The 16312-nt window shown below is 40.5% G+C and overlaps 1 protein-coding gene across 4 annotated transcripts in view; it reads right to left on the bottom strand.

Moving 5' to 3' along the window:
* Positions 1–16312, bottom strand: part of TMTC1 (transmembrane O-mannosyltransferase targeting cadherins 1) — a 263017-nt gene that overhangs the window by 127299 nt on the left and 119406 nt on the right. For all 4 annotated transcript variants that reach the window (XM_032347548.1, XM_032347545.1, XM_032347546.1 and 1 more), the window contains 2 exons: positions 15475–15556; positions 13034–13137 (listed from right to left, as the gene is read on the bottom strand). In XM_032347548.1, coding sequence (XP_032203439.1) covers positions 13034–13137; positions 15475–15556 — 186 coding nt within the window. The remainder of the gene's footprint in view (positions 1–13033; positions 13138–15474; positions 15557–16312) is intronic.

Below are 16312 nucleotides of genomic sequence, written 5' to 3'. Positions count from 1 at the left end.
GCTTTTCCCTCTCCCACTCCCCCTGCTTGTGTTCCCTCTCTGTCTCTGTCAAATAAATAAATAAAAGTAAAATCTTTAAAAAAAAAAAAAAGAATGACTGCAAGAACATGGGTGAACATCATCACAGTATTAGAGAACAGAAACAGAAGACACACAAGAAAAGGAAATCATGGAAAACCATCTATAGACAAGGACAGGGTGAATGAAAGCAGGACCTGACCTGCAGGACACAGCGCTGGGGCAGAAAACCATAGGGCAACCCCAGCTAAATGGACTGTATAGATGGCAGTCTGTCACCTTCATCCTTTTGCTCCTCCATAACAGAGTAGAAGGCACCAGGACCTTCTAGGCTTTCCAGGACCGAGGTCCAGAAGTACCACTAAACACCTGCTGCTTCAGCACCTTGGAACAGAGATGGCAAGACCATTTCTGAACACTTAGTGAAACTGGAAAAGACATCTAAATGACTCTTGCCAGCTTCTCACTGCATTTATTTTAAAGTTCTAGTGGATTATAAGAACCAATGGTCTAACCAAACCTGGTCAATTAAAGGTAGGGCTATTTTGGGGTGACTGGGGGGCTCAGTCAGTTAAGCATCTGGGTCTTGATTTCAGCTCAGGTCACAATCTCAGGGTGGTGAGATTGAGCACCCTGTTGCGTTTCACACTGAGCCTGGAGCCTGCCTGAGAATTCTCTCTCCCTCTCCCTCTCCACCTCCATACCTCCTGCACTGCACATGCATGCTCACTTTCTCTGTCAAATAAATAAATAAATAAATAAATAAATAAATAAATAAATGTAGGTCTATTTTAAAAATTCCCGTAAGAATCTAAATTCTTATTAAGAATTCTTATATTCTTGGGGCGCCTGGGTGGCTTAGTGGGTTAGAGCCTCTGCCTTCGGCTCAGGTCACGATCCCAGGATTCTGAGATCGAGCCCCACATCGGGCTCTCTGCTCAGCAGGGAGCCTGTTTCCTCCTCTCTCTCTGCCTGCCTCTCTGCCTACTTGTGATCTCTGTCTGTCCAATAAGTAAATAAAGTCTTTAAAATATATATAGAGATAGATAGATAGATATAAAAGAATTCTTATATTCTTATTAATTCTTTCCATTAAGATGGAAAACAAGAGTAAAACCAGGCTTCTCGTGAACCCAAAACAAGTGGCTACCATTACGCAAGGTAGCACCCTCCCTTTAGGCCACAGGCCTTCATCACAGCTGCCCCGCTCCTCCCTGTATTCCCTCCAATTCATGGGCTTCTTGGGTATCTGTTTGAGACTGAGACTGGAGCATGGCCCCCACCTCTCCTTTTCTCTTGTCTGTACACACTTGTCACTACAGTCTTCCTGGCTCTCTCTCAGGTAGGTATCCAGTCCCTGAGGGCAGCACCTGTCAGCTCGCCTCACCTTCTGGAACCAACTCTCACAGGCTGCTGAACTCCAGCCCTGGCCGACCCTTCCAGTCCCATCCTCTGACAAACCCTGCCTGTCACAGCCGGCTGCTAGGCCAAGCTGGGTCCCTCTCTGTGCTCCCACAGACTCACCCAGGCATACACACTGCCCTGTCCATGGGTGTTCGTGTGTCTGCTGCCCCCTGAAAGCAGAAGCTCCTAGGGGCAGGGCTGTGTCTTGCGGATTATTATTTCCCCAGCACCTCGTTCTTTAAATGGATGGATTTGGTGGGTTTTAAGAAATTAACCTGGTATCAGGGCGCCTGGGTGGCTCAGTGGGTTAAGCCTCTGCCTTCAGCTCAGATCATGATCTCAGGGTCCTGGGATCAAGACCCACATTGGGCTCTCTGCTCAGTGGGGAGCCTGCTTCCCTCTCTCTCTCTGCTTGCCTGTCTGCCAGCTTGTGATCTCTCTCTCTGTCAAATAAGTAAATAAAATCTCAAAAAAAAAAAAAAAAAGAGAAAAGAAATTAACCTGGTATTAAAACAATACCTAAAAATCTGAAAATATTTCCATTTTATACTTTCATTTTTGGCCTGAGGCAAACACATAGCTTTATATGGGCCTAAAAGAGATACCTGCTGGCTTTCCAGCTGTCCAGCCAGGTAGCTGAATGGTAAAGAATGAAGATTCTGCTTTTGGGTGGCCCCCTCAGCACCTAGCATGGGCTAGCTCATGCACACCAGCAAAGAGTGAGGAGTGTGTGAGGAAAGACGTCTCCCCTCAATGTCACAGAAGCATCATTAAAAAGCTATGCCAGCCTTACGTTTTCTTATTTTATATTAAGCTACAATAAATACAGTGTAAATGAGAACTCTTGTTAGCATGGATAAATAAAAAAGTGAATCTGAAACATCATTAGGTCTCTCTGACCTTTTTAATGTGCCATTAATACAGTTATTCTATTAGCAGAGACGGCCTCACTAGAGTAGAAAAAAAGAATTTCAACATGCAAGACTGTCAGCAACAGCTTCTCACCCATATAATCTCTTTAAAAAAAAAAAAAAAAGGTAAATAACACGTTCTGCAAAAGAAATGCTTGGTTCATTTCTTACCTAAGGTCTGTTTCTTTCCGTAAAGCATTTAACAACATCTTTATTTCTCTCTCAGAGCACACATTTGACTTCCGCTGAGCGAACAAGTACTAATTCCTTACTATGCATCATCAAAGATTTCCAGATTTCCACAGAGGAATCCTATTGGTATACTAATGAACCACATCCAATAACATTAAAAATCCCTTAAACATGTACAGCATTTTCTAGTACACCAAGTATCAGCACAGAAGGATTAGCTGATCCTCATACAATCTCTGCGAAGTGGGTATCAGCTTCATTGTTGCAGCTGGGGAGCAGCCTTATGGAGGCTGTGACTCGCTCAGTGTCCCACAGCAAATAAGACACTGTTTGCGGGCTTCACGTGGAATCTGCCACCCAATCATGCAGTCTCCCATTCTCACATCTTTATTGACGTAGAGAGGAAAGACAATGGACTGAATATTGGTTCTTCATGGAAAAGCAAGCCCCTGTCTGAGACCCTGACTTATTTCTTGAACAGGAAAGCCCAGATGAATTTCAGCTTTTCTATTAAACCAAAAACAAACAAACAAACAAAACTCTAGCTTTCAGTTAAAGCAGGGCTGACAAAAACTTAAAGCCAGTGTGTGATTCCCTCTACAGAATACTCAACAGATAACTTACACTGAAACACATAGTTGTTAGAGCACTGCACAGCAAGAAATAGAGTCCTTAAATAAAAACCTTGGGCTTGGCATTGTATTTGTTATGAATAGTGCACTCTGTCTTGAAGTTCCAGTGTTAGGCAAAAAGAAGAAAATCGTTTCCTTAATTTTTTACCACTTTCTCAGGGATTTAAGATTATAACAGAAACAGAAATGTAGGCTTAAAGGCTTACGTAAGTTTTCTTCAAGAAGTAAAGTATTGAGGGGCACCTGCATGGCTCAGTGGGTTGGGCCTCTGCCTTCGGCTCAGATCATGATCTCGGGGTCCTGGGATAGAGCCCTGCGTCGGGCTCTCTGCTCAGTGGGGAGCCTGCTTCCCCCTCTCCATGCCTGCCTCTCTGCCTACTTGTGACCTCTCTGTTAAATAAGTAAATAAAATATTTTAAATTAAAAAAAAAAAAGAAGAAGTAAAGTATCGATAAGTAACCCAGAAAGGCAATTTCCAACAACTGAGGTAGCAAGTGTCACCTCGCTAAGGACCTCCTTAGTGTTAGGACCTCCTAATACAAGGTCCTGTTGGTTGCTAAAGCATGAAAGGAACAGCTCATTTTGCATAGCTCATTTGAAACACATGATGCATTTAAAAATAATAATTTAAATTTGAATTCAATTTGTTCAGAGTTTATTATGAAATAGTTCTTATGCTCGGGGCTCCAAGAGCTATAAATATTAGGAAGACATACTGCCCTGAGGCTGTCACAATCAAAATCTAAGGTTCTGTTTGTGCCTGTTTGAAACTACCAACTCAAAATGGAAAGAGAACAAAAGCTTCCTTAGAAGGAAGATGCTGAGTTCTACATTCACCTTAGTATTTCTTATCTTAATATTTTCCTACAAAATAATACAAGCCTTAGCCTAGATTTCCAAACAGCAGAAACAGATCTACCCACTTAAGCAGATATATTCCACTTGCTTATCCAGGACCACATCTCATGAAAATACATGATGCTGGTAGGGGGCCTTTATATTTGTTCACTGAAAATCCCATTCTATTTATTTCCTGGACTTGAAAGACAACCATTTACAATATTATAAAGGCAATACTTCTTCCATCAAGCATACACAGCTTTACATCCTGTCCCCTTCCAATCTGTCAGATGGAAACCCAATTACTCGGGAGCAGCCACAGAAGAGGGGCCTTAATAGTGGATCATTGTGGGACGCCTGGGTGGCTCAGTTGGTTGAGCAGCTGCTTTCAGCTCGGGTCGTGATCCCGGCGTCATGGGATGTCATGGGATCGAGTCCCACATCGGGCTCCTTGCTCCGCAGGGAGCCTGCTTCTCCCTCTGACTCTGCCTGCCACTCTGTCTGCCTGTGCTCACTCGCGCTCGCTCTCTCTCTGACAAATAAATAAATAAAATCTTTAAAAAAAAAAAATAGTGGATCATTGTGTTTTCTCTTCTGCAGGCTCCTGCCCTATGCAGAAGCCATAGTTAACTTGGGCTTTTGTTCTTAGGTTGAATCCAAGATTTACCAGACTGAATGTCAAAGGATCACATTTCTAAAGAGACTTAGATAGGGGCACCTGGGTGGCTCAGTGGGCTAAGCCTCTGCCTTTGGTTCAGGTCATGATCGCAGGGTCCTGGGATTAAGCCCCCCATTGGGCTCTCTGCTCAGCAGGAAGCCTGCTCTCCGCCCCCCACCCCACCCGCCCTGCCGCTCTGCCTACTTGTGATCTCTTTCTCTGTCAAATAAATAAAATCTTTTTAAAATAAATAAATAAATAAAGAGACTTAGATAAACAGGTGAGTAACTCCTGGGCTAAAGGACGATTCCGAGACAGAACAAGGCACACAGAAACCTGTCCCATCACTTCTCAAGGGCAGTGCACCAGAACTGTGGGAGCAGAATCTCTGTGCACTGGACCACAGAACTGATACTCAGGGTGATTCCCAAGTGCTTTAGAGACACAAGCAGGTCTGGCAACCCAGCTGGAGTAAAATCATCAAGCCCCAGAGGGCTGTAGTCAAGGCAGCTTTGGGGTGTTGTGAGCATCCATGGTCTTGGGCTCTAAAGGATGTTTGTTTAGATGGGACCCAAATTCGAAGTTAGTCTTCATACCCAAAGGTAGAGTGCAGTACAAGTCCTCCCACCACTCAGAATCAGCTGAACGAATCAGGAGTTGGCAGCTTAGAAGAAACTACCCAAACCAGAGGCAGAGGACAGCAGAGGAGGGCAGTGGGGGTGGGCTCCATACACCATTTATTCCTCGCCAGCACGCTCATCCTTGGCCCTCCTCGGGCCAAGAGCCCAGTGCTTGGTCTAGGCCAGTGCTGTCCAATGGAAATACAATAAAAACATGCATCATTTCAAACTTTCTATGAGCTACATTAAAAAAGAATGAAACATGATAAATTAATTTTAGTAATATACTTTGTTTCAATGAATGTACTCAAAATATCATCTCAATATATAATCAGTATAAAATTTATCAGTGGTATATTATAAATTTCTTCTTATAGGATTTCATCTCTAACATCCCAGGCAGATTTTATTTATCCTCACAGCACACCTCAATTCAGATTAACCACATCTGAAGTCCTCCGTAGTGGTCTCATGACTTTTGGCTCCCATAGTGGGCATCACAGATCTAGACAATCACACTGGCCCTCAGCCCCATCTTCCTCCTCTCCTATACTCAACTTGTCCCTGATTTTCAGGATTCCTGCTACAAAATCATGCCTCAATCCTGGGCTAAAGGACAATTCTGAGACAGAAGAAGGTACACAGAAACCTCTCCCATCACTTCTCAAGGGCAGTGCACCAAAACTGCGGGAGCAGAATCTCTGTGCACTGGACCGCAGAACTGATACTCAGGGTGATTCCCAAGTGCTTTAGAGACATAAGCAGGTCTGGCAACCCAGCTGGAGTAAAAAGCTCTAGCTTTCCACTTTCCACTCTCAAATCCAATCCCCAAATTTCCCACATGCAAAATGTTCAATCCCCAAGTTGCTAAAATCACTTCCCTGGTATCTTTTTACATTTACTTTTATTTTTTATTCCTGTTTCAGTACATGTCACTCTTTCACCTCTGGTAAAAAAAACTTCTGTCCTGCCCTTGTTCCTACAGAAATTCCACATGGGATGAGAGGGACTGGAGGGATTTGGACATAAAGAGAACAAAATTTTCTTAAACTGTAAAATATTTTTAAAAAAGTAATTTAATAAAATCTAAATTCAGAACAATTACAAAGAAGAAAATAGAGACCCTCCTATGAGTTATATAAACAACACTATGGCCACAGCTGTGTGGGCATTCAAAACTACAAGAATTGTGAAAGACCCAAGAGGAAAGCAGGAGAGCCAAGCTGACAAAAAAAACAGAGGACGCAGACAGACAGCCCCACAGACAGAGTTCCCTTTGATGCTCCTGGCTAAGCGCTTCACCACCTCACTAGAGAGGGACCTGAAAATCAATGCCAGAACCACAGTGCTCTATTTGTGTTTTCTTGTATATTTAAGCAAGTATATTTGTATTCTTGTATATTTAATGCAATAAATGAATATTCTTGTATATTTAATGCAAGTTAACCAGATACCCCACAGCATAAATCCCATCATTCTCAAGGAAACATTTTGTTGCCTTTAGGAAGTTACAAGTAAGCAAAGCCTTACAGCTATTTTGAAGACAGGAAAGTAAACAAGGCACTGGATTGGGAGGAGGCTGCAAGTGACAATGACCATCACATTTCTGGTATTCCTAGAGGGGGGTATCAGATGTGGACAACCCCCTCAGAAGGGCACCTCAATAAGGCTCACTCCTTTCCTCCTTCGGTGGGGGAAATAACCAGGACCACCATTCACTCATTCAACAATTTTCTCGAGATCTATTTTGCACCAGGCTCTGAGTTGAAGCCTAGTAAGAGAACGAAATAATGTCAGGAGCCACCAGGGCAGCTGCCGCTCACAGAGCTATGAGTAAAACTATGCAGTAGCCTAAGTCTGCTTTTAGAACACACTTCTGGCCAACTCTCTGAGACCTACTTCTGTGAAGTAGTCCCCTCTTTTGTCCTGATGTCACCCCAAACCTCTACCTGCTCCCCTGATGAACACTCACTGCAAAGCCACCAGGCTGCAGGCTCCCTCTCCCTCCCAGGTCAAAACACCAGACCCTGCATGTCAAGAAAAGAGCAATCTTATTTTAACAGTTCATGGTGGAAACACCTAAGTATACAGCCTGTGAGTGGGGAGCAGTCACTACGAGTTGTAGGGAAACCTTTCTGCAAGAGCTAGCACTTACCTGAGTCTTCATGAATAGGCTGTGCTGAGACTGAGAAAGAGACAGCATAGGTAAGTAGAATGCATGGGGTTCTGTGAGGGTCCCAGGATTCTGAGGTGGTATGTGGTGGTGGTTCAGGAAACATGCTTGAGAAGGTTCCAACAAGATCTTCCAGAACCAACAATGGATAAAGAATGAAAGGAAGGGCATTATAGGACTGGAAAGCAACATGTAAGAAAAACTCGGGAGGTAAAGGACAGTGGTACATTTAAGGAAATAAAGCAGGTTAGGCCAGTTAATGTCTAAGCTTAGGGAGGAAGGGCAGAGGAGTATCAAGAGATGAGCCTAAAGAGAACCACCCTGGCCAAATTCCTTAGTCCTTATCCTAAAGGGTACAGGAAACCACTGACCTTTTAAATATTAAGCCAGTGAGGAATATCATCTGGAAATAGTGTGGAAGATGGATCTGAGAAGAGCAAAATGTGGGGAGACAGACAAGTTAGGAGGATTTCAGTAATGCGCATGAGAGACCGTGAGGACCTTAATGAAAATGGTAGCAGCAGGGATGGATATTGTGACAAAATTCTAGAGACATTCATATCAAAGGTATAGAGCATGATTGCTTAAAGGTGAGGGATGAAAGGAAGGACGTAGTCAATCATGATTACTAGGTTATCTGGCTGGGACTACTGGGCCCGTGGGAACTTGCTTGTCAAGAGAAAGCTGTGCAAACTACAGTATCTCCTCCATTCTTTAAAAAGTCTACTTATGCTATTTTTCTCAGGTCTTAAACAGAAAAGTTTATAATTCAATGTTATGCCATTCAACTGATCCACACAATCTCAGTTAATTATGAATTAAAAAATTTATTGATCAGTCACATCAAACTCCTGGCTGCTAATACAATCTGAATGTTTAGGTTAAAATGGAAAGGTGAAAAATTAAGAGCCTTTATTACCAGTGTTTTCTGTTAATGATGATTCTCTCATACTTTACTGGTTTGCCTTGTGATCTGACGTGCTCAATGATCAAGTATAAGAAATCAAATTCTAAGTGGCTTCTAAATTATAGTTAACATAAACTGTACCAAAGTACAATTTTAAAAATATTAAAAATTTAATCCTTACATAAATACACAGTGAAAATAAAGGTTTTATAACCATTTAATAAGGCAACCAGACACTTGACAAAGCCAGTTTAAAAGAAAATCTGAGTTAGGCAAAGCCTTCTTAGATATAAGCTCAAGCAACAACAATAAAATAAGTTGAATTTCATCAAATTTAAAAACACTTGTGCTCAAAAGGACACCATCAAGAAAGGGAAACAACAACCCACAGAAAGGTAGGAAATGTTTATAAATCGTGTTATCTAGGAGTGGGGGACTGAGGTAAAATGGGGAGTAACTGCTAACAGATATAAGATCTCTTTTGGGGAAGATAAAAATGTTCTAAAATTGATTGTGATGATGGTTGCACAATTCCGTAAGTACAGATAAAACCACTGGATTGTATACTTTTAAGCAGGTAAATTGTACAATAGGAAAATTACAGGTCTATAAAAACTATTATATAGATATATATAAATAGAATAAATATATATACTAAAGTATACATATGTCAATATACTCAAATTAAATTTGAAAAACTGGGGTTACATAGTTCATGAAAAAAATAAAAAAGAATGAGACTGGTAAATTAGACACAAATTTGTTCAATTTATTGCCTACAAGGCAATTAAACTGTAACATTTGAAGTCTTATTTCCTACTATAGAAAACAAGAAATAATCACACTTATCCTATTCTGTATGTTAAGTTCTAAGGTGACAGAGTTGTAAAATATAATAGTATAGATACAAATAAGTCAAACTTGTATTCTTCTAGGTTTGTTACATTAGAGTAAATGTCACATAGTCATTTGTTGTCTTATTCCCATGCCTTTGATAATTTTTCTTAACAAAGGATTCTCATGAGCAAACCACAATGATTTTGCAGCCCAGTGTCGGTAAATAGAAAATGACAGGGTATTTCTTCCTAGCTAACCACGTGGAAACAATCTAAAAGTGAAGAAATCTCACAACTAAAGCCCCAAGAAATCCCCTGAATGAAACAAAGGAAAACATGCCCAAGTAACTCTTAAAACTGTTAGGATTTTTTTATTTTTTAAAGATTTTATTTATTTAATTTACAGACAGAGATCACAAGCAGGCAGAGAGGCAGGCAGAGAGAGAGGGGGAAGCAGGCTCCCTGCTGAGCAGGGAGCCCGATGCAGGGCTTGATCCCAGGACCCTGGGACCATGACCTGAGCCAAAGGCAGAGGCTTTAACCCACTGAGCCACGCAGGCACCCCAGGTTTTTTTTAAACTACATATTAATAACTGTACTAACTATAGCAACATTTTATATTAATAACTATAACTATTGCAATATAGTAATAACTATAGTAGTTATTAAAGAAAGAAAGAGCTAGTTTGAAAATTCTCACCTGATAATAGAGGAAGTTATTACATCAACTTTAAATATTTGCAAGACAGAAACAAAGATGCTATAAAAGTTGTTGGGTATTTATAAACCCAATAAAAGAGGTGGAGCATCAGTGAGGCAGACTGACATAAGCTGGAAGACAAACCTATGATTAGTAATGACAGGCTCATGAAGCCAGCTAAATCATAGCTAAATTGCATTGCTGATGAGAAGGAAAGAAATACCAATAAAACTAGGAAACAGACCAAGGTAATCCAATTTAAGAATCATCAGCCTACTGGAGGTCAAATAATTATGCAAGCAGAGTAGAAATCTGACTTCAGAAAGAAATTAAAGACAATTTTCTGGATGCTCAATAGAGTCAATTATAATGCAGCTATCTTAGAGGTATATGAAAAGCCATTTATAGCAACTGTCATTGAAATGTCCCTGGGTATCCTCGTATTTTAAGCATGAAACACATAAACAGAAAGATATGGTTTTGGGGGATGTGAGGATGAGCAGGGAGCCCAATGTTGGCCTCGATCTCATGACCTGCGCCAGAAACAAGAGTTGGACAGTAATCTGACTGCATCACCCAGGAAAAAAGCTATGTTTTTAAAAATTAATTAATTGGGGCCCCTGGGTGGCTCAGTCAATTAAGCGTTCGACTCCTGCTTTCCACTCAGGTCATGATCTCAGGTTCCTGAGATCAAGCCCCACATTGGGCTCGGCGCTCAGCCTGGAGTCTGCTTGTCTCTCTCCCTCTGCTCCTCGTCCTGCTCTCTCTCTCTTCCCCTACCCCCCCATGAATAAATAAAATCTTAAAAATTAATTAATGAATTAATTAATTAATTTGACAGAGAAAGAGGGAGAGAACACAAGTAGGGGGAGCAGCAAGCAGAGGGAAAGGGAGAAGGCGGCTCCCTGCCAAGCAAGGAGACAGATGCAGGGCTTGATCCCAGAACTCTGGGATGATGACCTGAGCCGAAGGCAGACACCTAACCAACTGAGCTACCCAAGTGCCCCAGAAAGCTATGCTTTAAAAAAAGGGGGGTGGGGTGGGGAATATAAACATGCTAGGATATTGTATTCTATCACTGTATACTGATTAAATTACCTAAGAATAGTTACACAGATGGATTCACAGACAGAAAGTCCTACATGAAATGTGTTTCAGACCCTTCTGAAAAATTATCTATATACCTTGGAAGTAAAAAGCAGAACCTGGCAAATGACTGGTCTAAGGTACTAATTTTGCCAGAGGTTACACCAAAGAATATTTTCTGCCACCAGCAGAGATAAAAATGCAACTGAAACCCCTAGCAGATAAGAGGGCAGTGAGTTAGAGACCAAAGGCACCTTGTCCAGATGCTAAGGACAACCACCAGGAAGGCACTTGTTTACTGATGACAAAGACACTAATTAAATCATTGGTTGGTGAGTTCAGAACAGTCTGTTCTGGAGGTGAATGTAGCTATTTAAGGAGCTACAGAACCTGCAACAATTTATCGATGAGCTAAAAATATCCAGACAAGGATCTAGTGAGAGTTACCCAAAAAGGACAAGTAGATTGCAGCATCAACAAAAAGCTGGGTTAGAGATGTCAAGATTAATCAAACAACATTTTGAAAAATATAAGGTATAAACAATTTATAAGTGTCTAGACTATCTTGAAAAGGCTGGATATCACATGACTTCTGAAGGCATAGCTAAGATTCTTTTTTTTTTTTTTTTGAGAGAGAGATCACTAGTAGGCAGAGAGGCAAGCGGGGCGGGGGGCGGGGGAACAGGTTCCCTGCCAAGCAGAGAGCCTGATGTGGGGCTCGATCCCAGGACCCTGAGATCATGACCTGGGCTGAAGACAGAGGCTTAATGCACTGAGCCACCCAGGTTCCCCAAGATTCATTAACAGAAATATACATCAGCAGTAATGGAAACAATTGTGCCATGATATTTCTGTAAAAATGGGTTAACCAAATTAGAAGTTATCTTTTTTGAAAGGGAGATTGCCTTTAAAAAAAAGGGGGAGGGGGAAGACTAGGAACAATAAAGAAAAACATACACGGCAAAGAAAACAGAAATGTAGCAGTTAAAACATATAAAATACTGAGTCAAATAAAGCAAAGATCACTGCCTGGCATAGAAACAAAATGCAACAATGTGTTGTCCCTAAGAGATACAAGTAAGCCAAAACAAAAATGGGCAGTAGGTCAAGGTTTAAGATTTACTGTATCTCTGCAAAAACAAAAAAGTGAAGGTTACTATTATAAAAATGATCTTAAGTGTGAAAAAGTACATATAAAAATATAAAAACTTAATACAGTGCATCTTAATATGTAAACATAATTGCAACATATATCCTTTTTAAAAAAAAAAAAAGATTTTATTTATTTGAGAGAGAGAGAGAGAGACAGAGCATGAGCAGGGGGAAAGGGACAGAGTGAGAGGGAGAAGCAGATTGCCCACTGAGCAGGACACCCAATTCAGGGTTTGATCCTCGGACCCTGGGATCACCACCACAGCTGAAGGCAGACACTCAACTGACTGAGCCACCCAGATGCCCCACAACAATATATCCTGAAGAAAAGTTATAAAAATTATAAAATATAATTATATCTAAAAGCCTTAGCAGGACCCCACAGCAGACTGAACAGATAAGGAATTAAAAACCTCTCAATGAACCAGACCCAGTATCTCTAAATCTCTTAAGGACAAACAGTATGTATCTCTAATAATAATAGCTATACCTTAGTAAAAACTATTATTCATTTCTGTTTTCCACTTTGAACCTCTCCACGTATTTTACAAATAGTTTTAATGCTCAACCAACCTCTAAATGCTTCTTTGTGCATCATTCTGTAACATTTGTCACTCAGGAGATACTTATTATTGATAATAAGTGTTCAATAAAGTACTTGTTGGATAAGCTAATAATACCAATAAGAGAACAACAGCAATAACCCTGGCAAAACAGCACCACCAGTTGAAAAGAATTCCAAATGTATGAACAGCAGTTTCTTTTCTCCCCATGCCCTAGAGAGAATACAACCCTTCTTTCCTTAAAATGTGAAGATAAACTGCCATTTAAGATCATTTAAAACAATTTAATAAACACCATGTTAAGCTAAAAAAAAAAAAAAGGAAAAATTATGTTTACTGACCTCGTAAGAATGTAAGGCGAAAATGAAGCTGGATTATCCTGCTCTGAAAAGAGGGGCATAGATCCTCCCATGATCCACAGACGGAAGTACAAAACGACAATCACCTTCAAAGAAAAAAAGATTTGGTAAGAAAATCATTGCTTGTTGGGTGTCAAGCCCCACCTTTCTGGAGGACACTTGTGATGCTTTATAAATGTTTTATTTTGTTTCACTGTGAACATTTCTATAAAGTCCTAAGATTCAAGATGAGGAGGCAAGATGGAAACAGCTGGGAAGGGAGAAGAGTATAAACAATGAAGGTGTTGAGGGAGAGGCAAGCAAATTCTTAATTACAGCTGTCAGTAGCAAGCATTTACCAGCTGTTATCCACTGTGCTAAAGACTTTTCATCTCACCTGCGGCCTCACAGCAACCCCAGAGGTAGATGAGAAAGCTGAAGTTTAGAGGTAATTTATCCAGAATCCCATAGCTAATAAACTGCAAGATCCAGGAGGTGAATCTATGTCACTATCCAACCATGTTCTTAACCATTCCATTTACACAGCCCTGTGAAAGTTAATTTAGAGTATAATAAATAATACTGCCATGTTCTGAATAAACACATTTGAAGTGTTCCAACCCTTGAATGCCCTGAAGCAGAACATTCATGAAGGGTTATTTCAACAAATCCCAGGAACATCTTTTGTGTCACCCACGAGAATTCTATTACTAAATGGTGCTATCCTGTTGCTAAGGTGAATAAGAAAACCAAAAGCAGAGACATTTCTGTGGGGATGAGTCTTGCTTATAAGGGTGTTTACCCACATAGGCCTTCCAGATGATTCTTACTTCAACAGGACAAAATTACATTGTTTTTATTAAAGTTAGAGGGAAACATTTGCTTGAATAAAAAGCCAAAGGATTAATTTTGGAGGCAGTTAAAGCTGGATTGTTTTTTCCATGAATATAACTGACTTCCTTTAAAAATATCTTAATATAAATAACCTCAAATCCAAAAACCTAAAATAAATGTATGGTGTCAGCCAAAAGCATATCAACAGTAAACAATGCCTAGGCAGCAACTGAAAATCATCTTAATGTTCACACAATGTCCTGCTCAAACTGAATTAAATTCTTAAAGACATTATAATGGAAAATATCAACTGGGAGAGTAATAGGAAAAGTATCCCCAAAGCATATAAATTCCCTAAAATACCATATATTTGTATAGAGGGAAAAAACTGTGATAATTAAACAAAAGGAATAGGAAGATAAATAGAAGATAGGGTTTTACGAATAAATTTTTAGAACAAAATGATTATTAACTGACAACTTTCCCCATAGCAATGGCGTCAAATTACTTGCATTCCCATACAGCTCTAAGAAAATAAGTCACTTCTGAAACCAGTGATGAATCACCCTCATTCTATGCAAAGATAATGGGGAATACTTTAGAGAAATATTTTGTCCCTTTTGTTGAGACTGTCCAGTCAAGACTCTCTGCTGTCATTTGGATCTGCATACTCTTCTTACATAAACATGTTTTAGTGTCAAGAAAAAAAAAAATCATGTTAATTGGTAACATTACAATTCAAAGGCTTTTCATAAGTTTCCCATTCAAGTTTATGGGGAACGGCAATAGCATAAGAGAATGGTCTCCTGAATCCAGCACTGTAAGAAAGTGATTAATGTGAAAGTCACCAAAGATGGCAACCAAGAATTCCTGCCCCCCTTTGCATGTGCTTTCTGCTCTTCCCATCAAGAAGGAAGCCAACTGCCCCTCCTCTTGAGTCTGAGCTAGTCTTGTGACTTGCACTGACCAACAGAATGTGGTAACAGGTACACTGTGTCAGTTCTGAGCCTACCCTGAGAGGTCCTGCGACTTTGGGTTCATGCTTTCAGAACCAGGTGCCATGTTGTAAGGGAGTCCTGGCTACCCTGCTAGAGTGAGGCTACAGGGAGAGACCCTAGGGAGTGAGAAAGCACAGACAGACCGTCGAGCCCAGAGGACAGCTACAGGAAGCTGCTTGTGTAATCCCAGTCAAAAATTACAAGAAGCATTAGAACCATCTAGCTCGATGCTGCCCAACTAAAGCATTAAGGGCAAATACATGTGATGGTTGTTTTAAGCCACTACATTTGGGGGTGGTTTGTTGTGCAGCAATACATAACTGATACAGCTTGGTTTGTGCCACTGAGACAACTCAGAATCAGTATCTTGAAAGGGACTCATAAAATATTACAGTTGACACTGTCCATGTCACTGAGTTCACATACTCTGAGAAGGTTTTCATGCATACCTTCCAAAGCTTTGTAACATTCACAGCATGTAAACTCTTTGATCCTAAGATCGTGCTGTTAGCATCTATTGCTGATTCTATTAAATAATCTGGATCATGTCTCTGAGCCAAGTGAAAGTAAAATATCCCTTATTAGATATTTCAGAAGCATAGATATACTTACGTAACTTATGACCAAAGTGGCCCTTTTTAAGAATGGCCTCATGGCAAGCAGGAAATGCCTATTGCTCCTTGCTGTCAGATACCTGGAACAGGAGAGAAAAAAAAATCTTAAATAAGTGTTAGAGTCCATCACACATAATGTTCTCCATTCACTGTGAATAAGCCATAGCTCGAAAAAAGGTCAGAAAGGATCAGAGCTAAGAGCATGGCTCCTGGATCCAGACCACTTGGGTTTCAGTCCCCCAGCTGCTTACTGTCTAAAAGACCTGGAGCAAGTTTCTTAACTTCTTTGCCTGTCTATGTTTCTCACTTACAATTTAAAAAAAAAAAAAGGGATAAAGTAGTACCTACTTTACAGAAACATTGTGGGGTAAAATGAAATAATACTTGGAGTAGGATCTAGCACTGTTAGCTGTGAATATTACTACCCCATCTATGGCAAATAACCCAGCAATTCTGATAACTGTATGGTTACACTGGTGGTCCAAGGGATGATCAGAAACAAGAGTTTGCCTACTGCATTTAATTTGAGATACTATGTCATCAATCTACAAAATACACAAATACCTTTTTAAAAAAGATTTATTTATTTTAGAGAGGATGGGGGCAGAGGAAGAAAATCCCAAACAGACTCCCTGTTGAGCACAGAACTCAAAATGGGGCTTGATCCCATGACCCTGAGATCATGACCTAAGCTGAAATCAAGGAGTCAGGCCACCCGGGTGCTCTATCTCACAAGTATTTTAGCCCTGAAAAAATAAAAGTATCCCAGTCACCCAAGGTTAAGAAACTTACCCAAGCTAACAAAGTTAGTAAACCTCACTGGTGGGATCAGAGCT

Source organism: Mustela erminea, chromosome 6 (assembly GCF_009829155.1).
Source record: "Mustela erminea isolate mMusErm1 chromosome 6, mMusErm1.Pri, whole genome shotgun sequence".
Taxonomy (NCBI): Eukaryota; Metazoa; Chordata; class Mammalia; order Carnivora; family Mustelidae; genus Mustela; species Mustela erminea.
The sequence above is the reverse complement of the archived record's forward strand: the minus strand, read 5'-3'. Positions and strand labels throughout refer to the sequence as shown.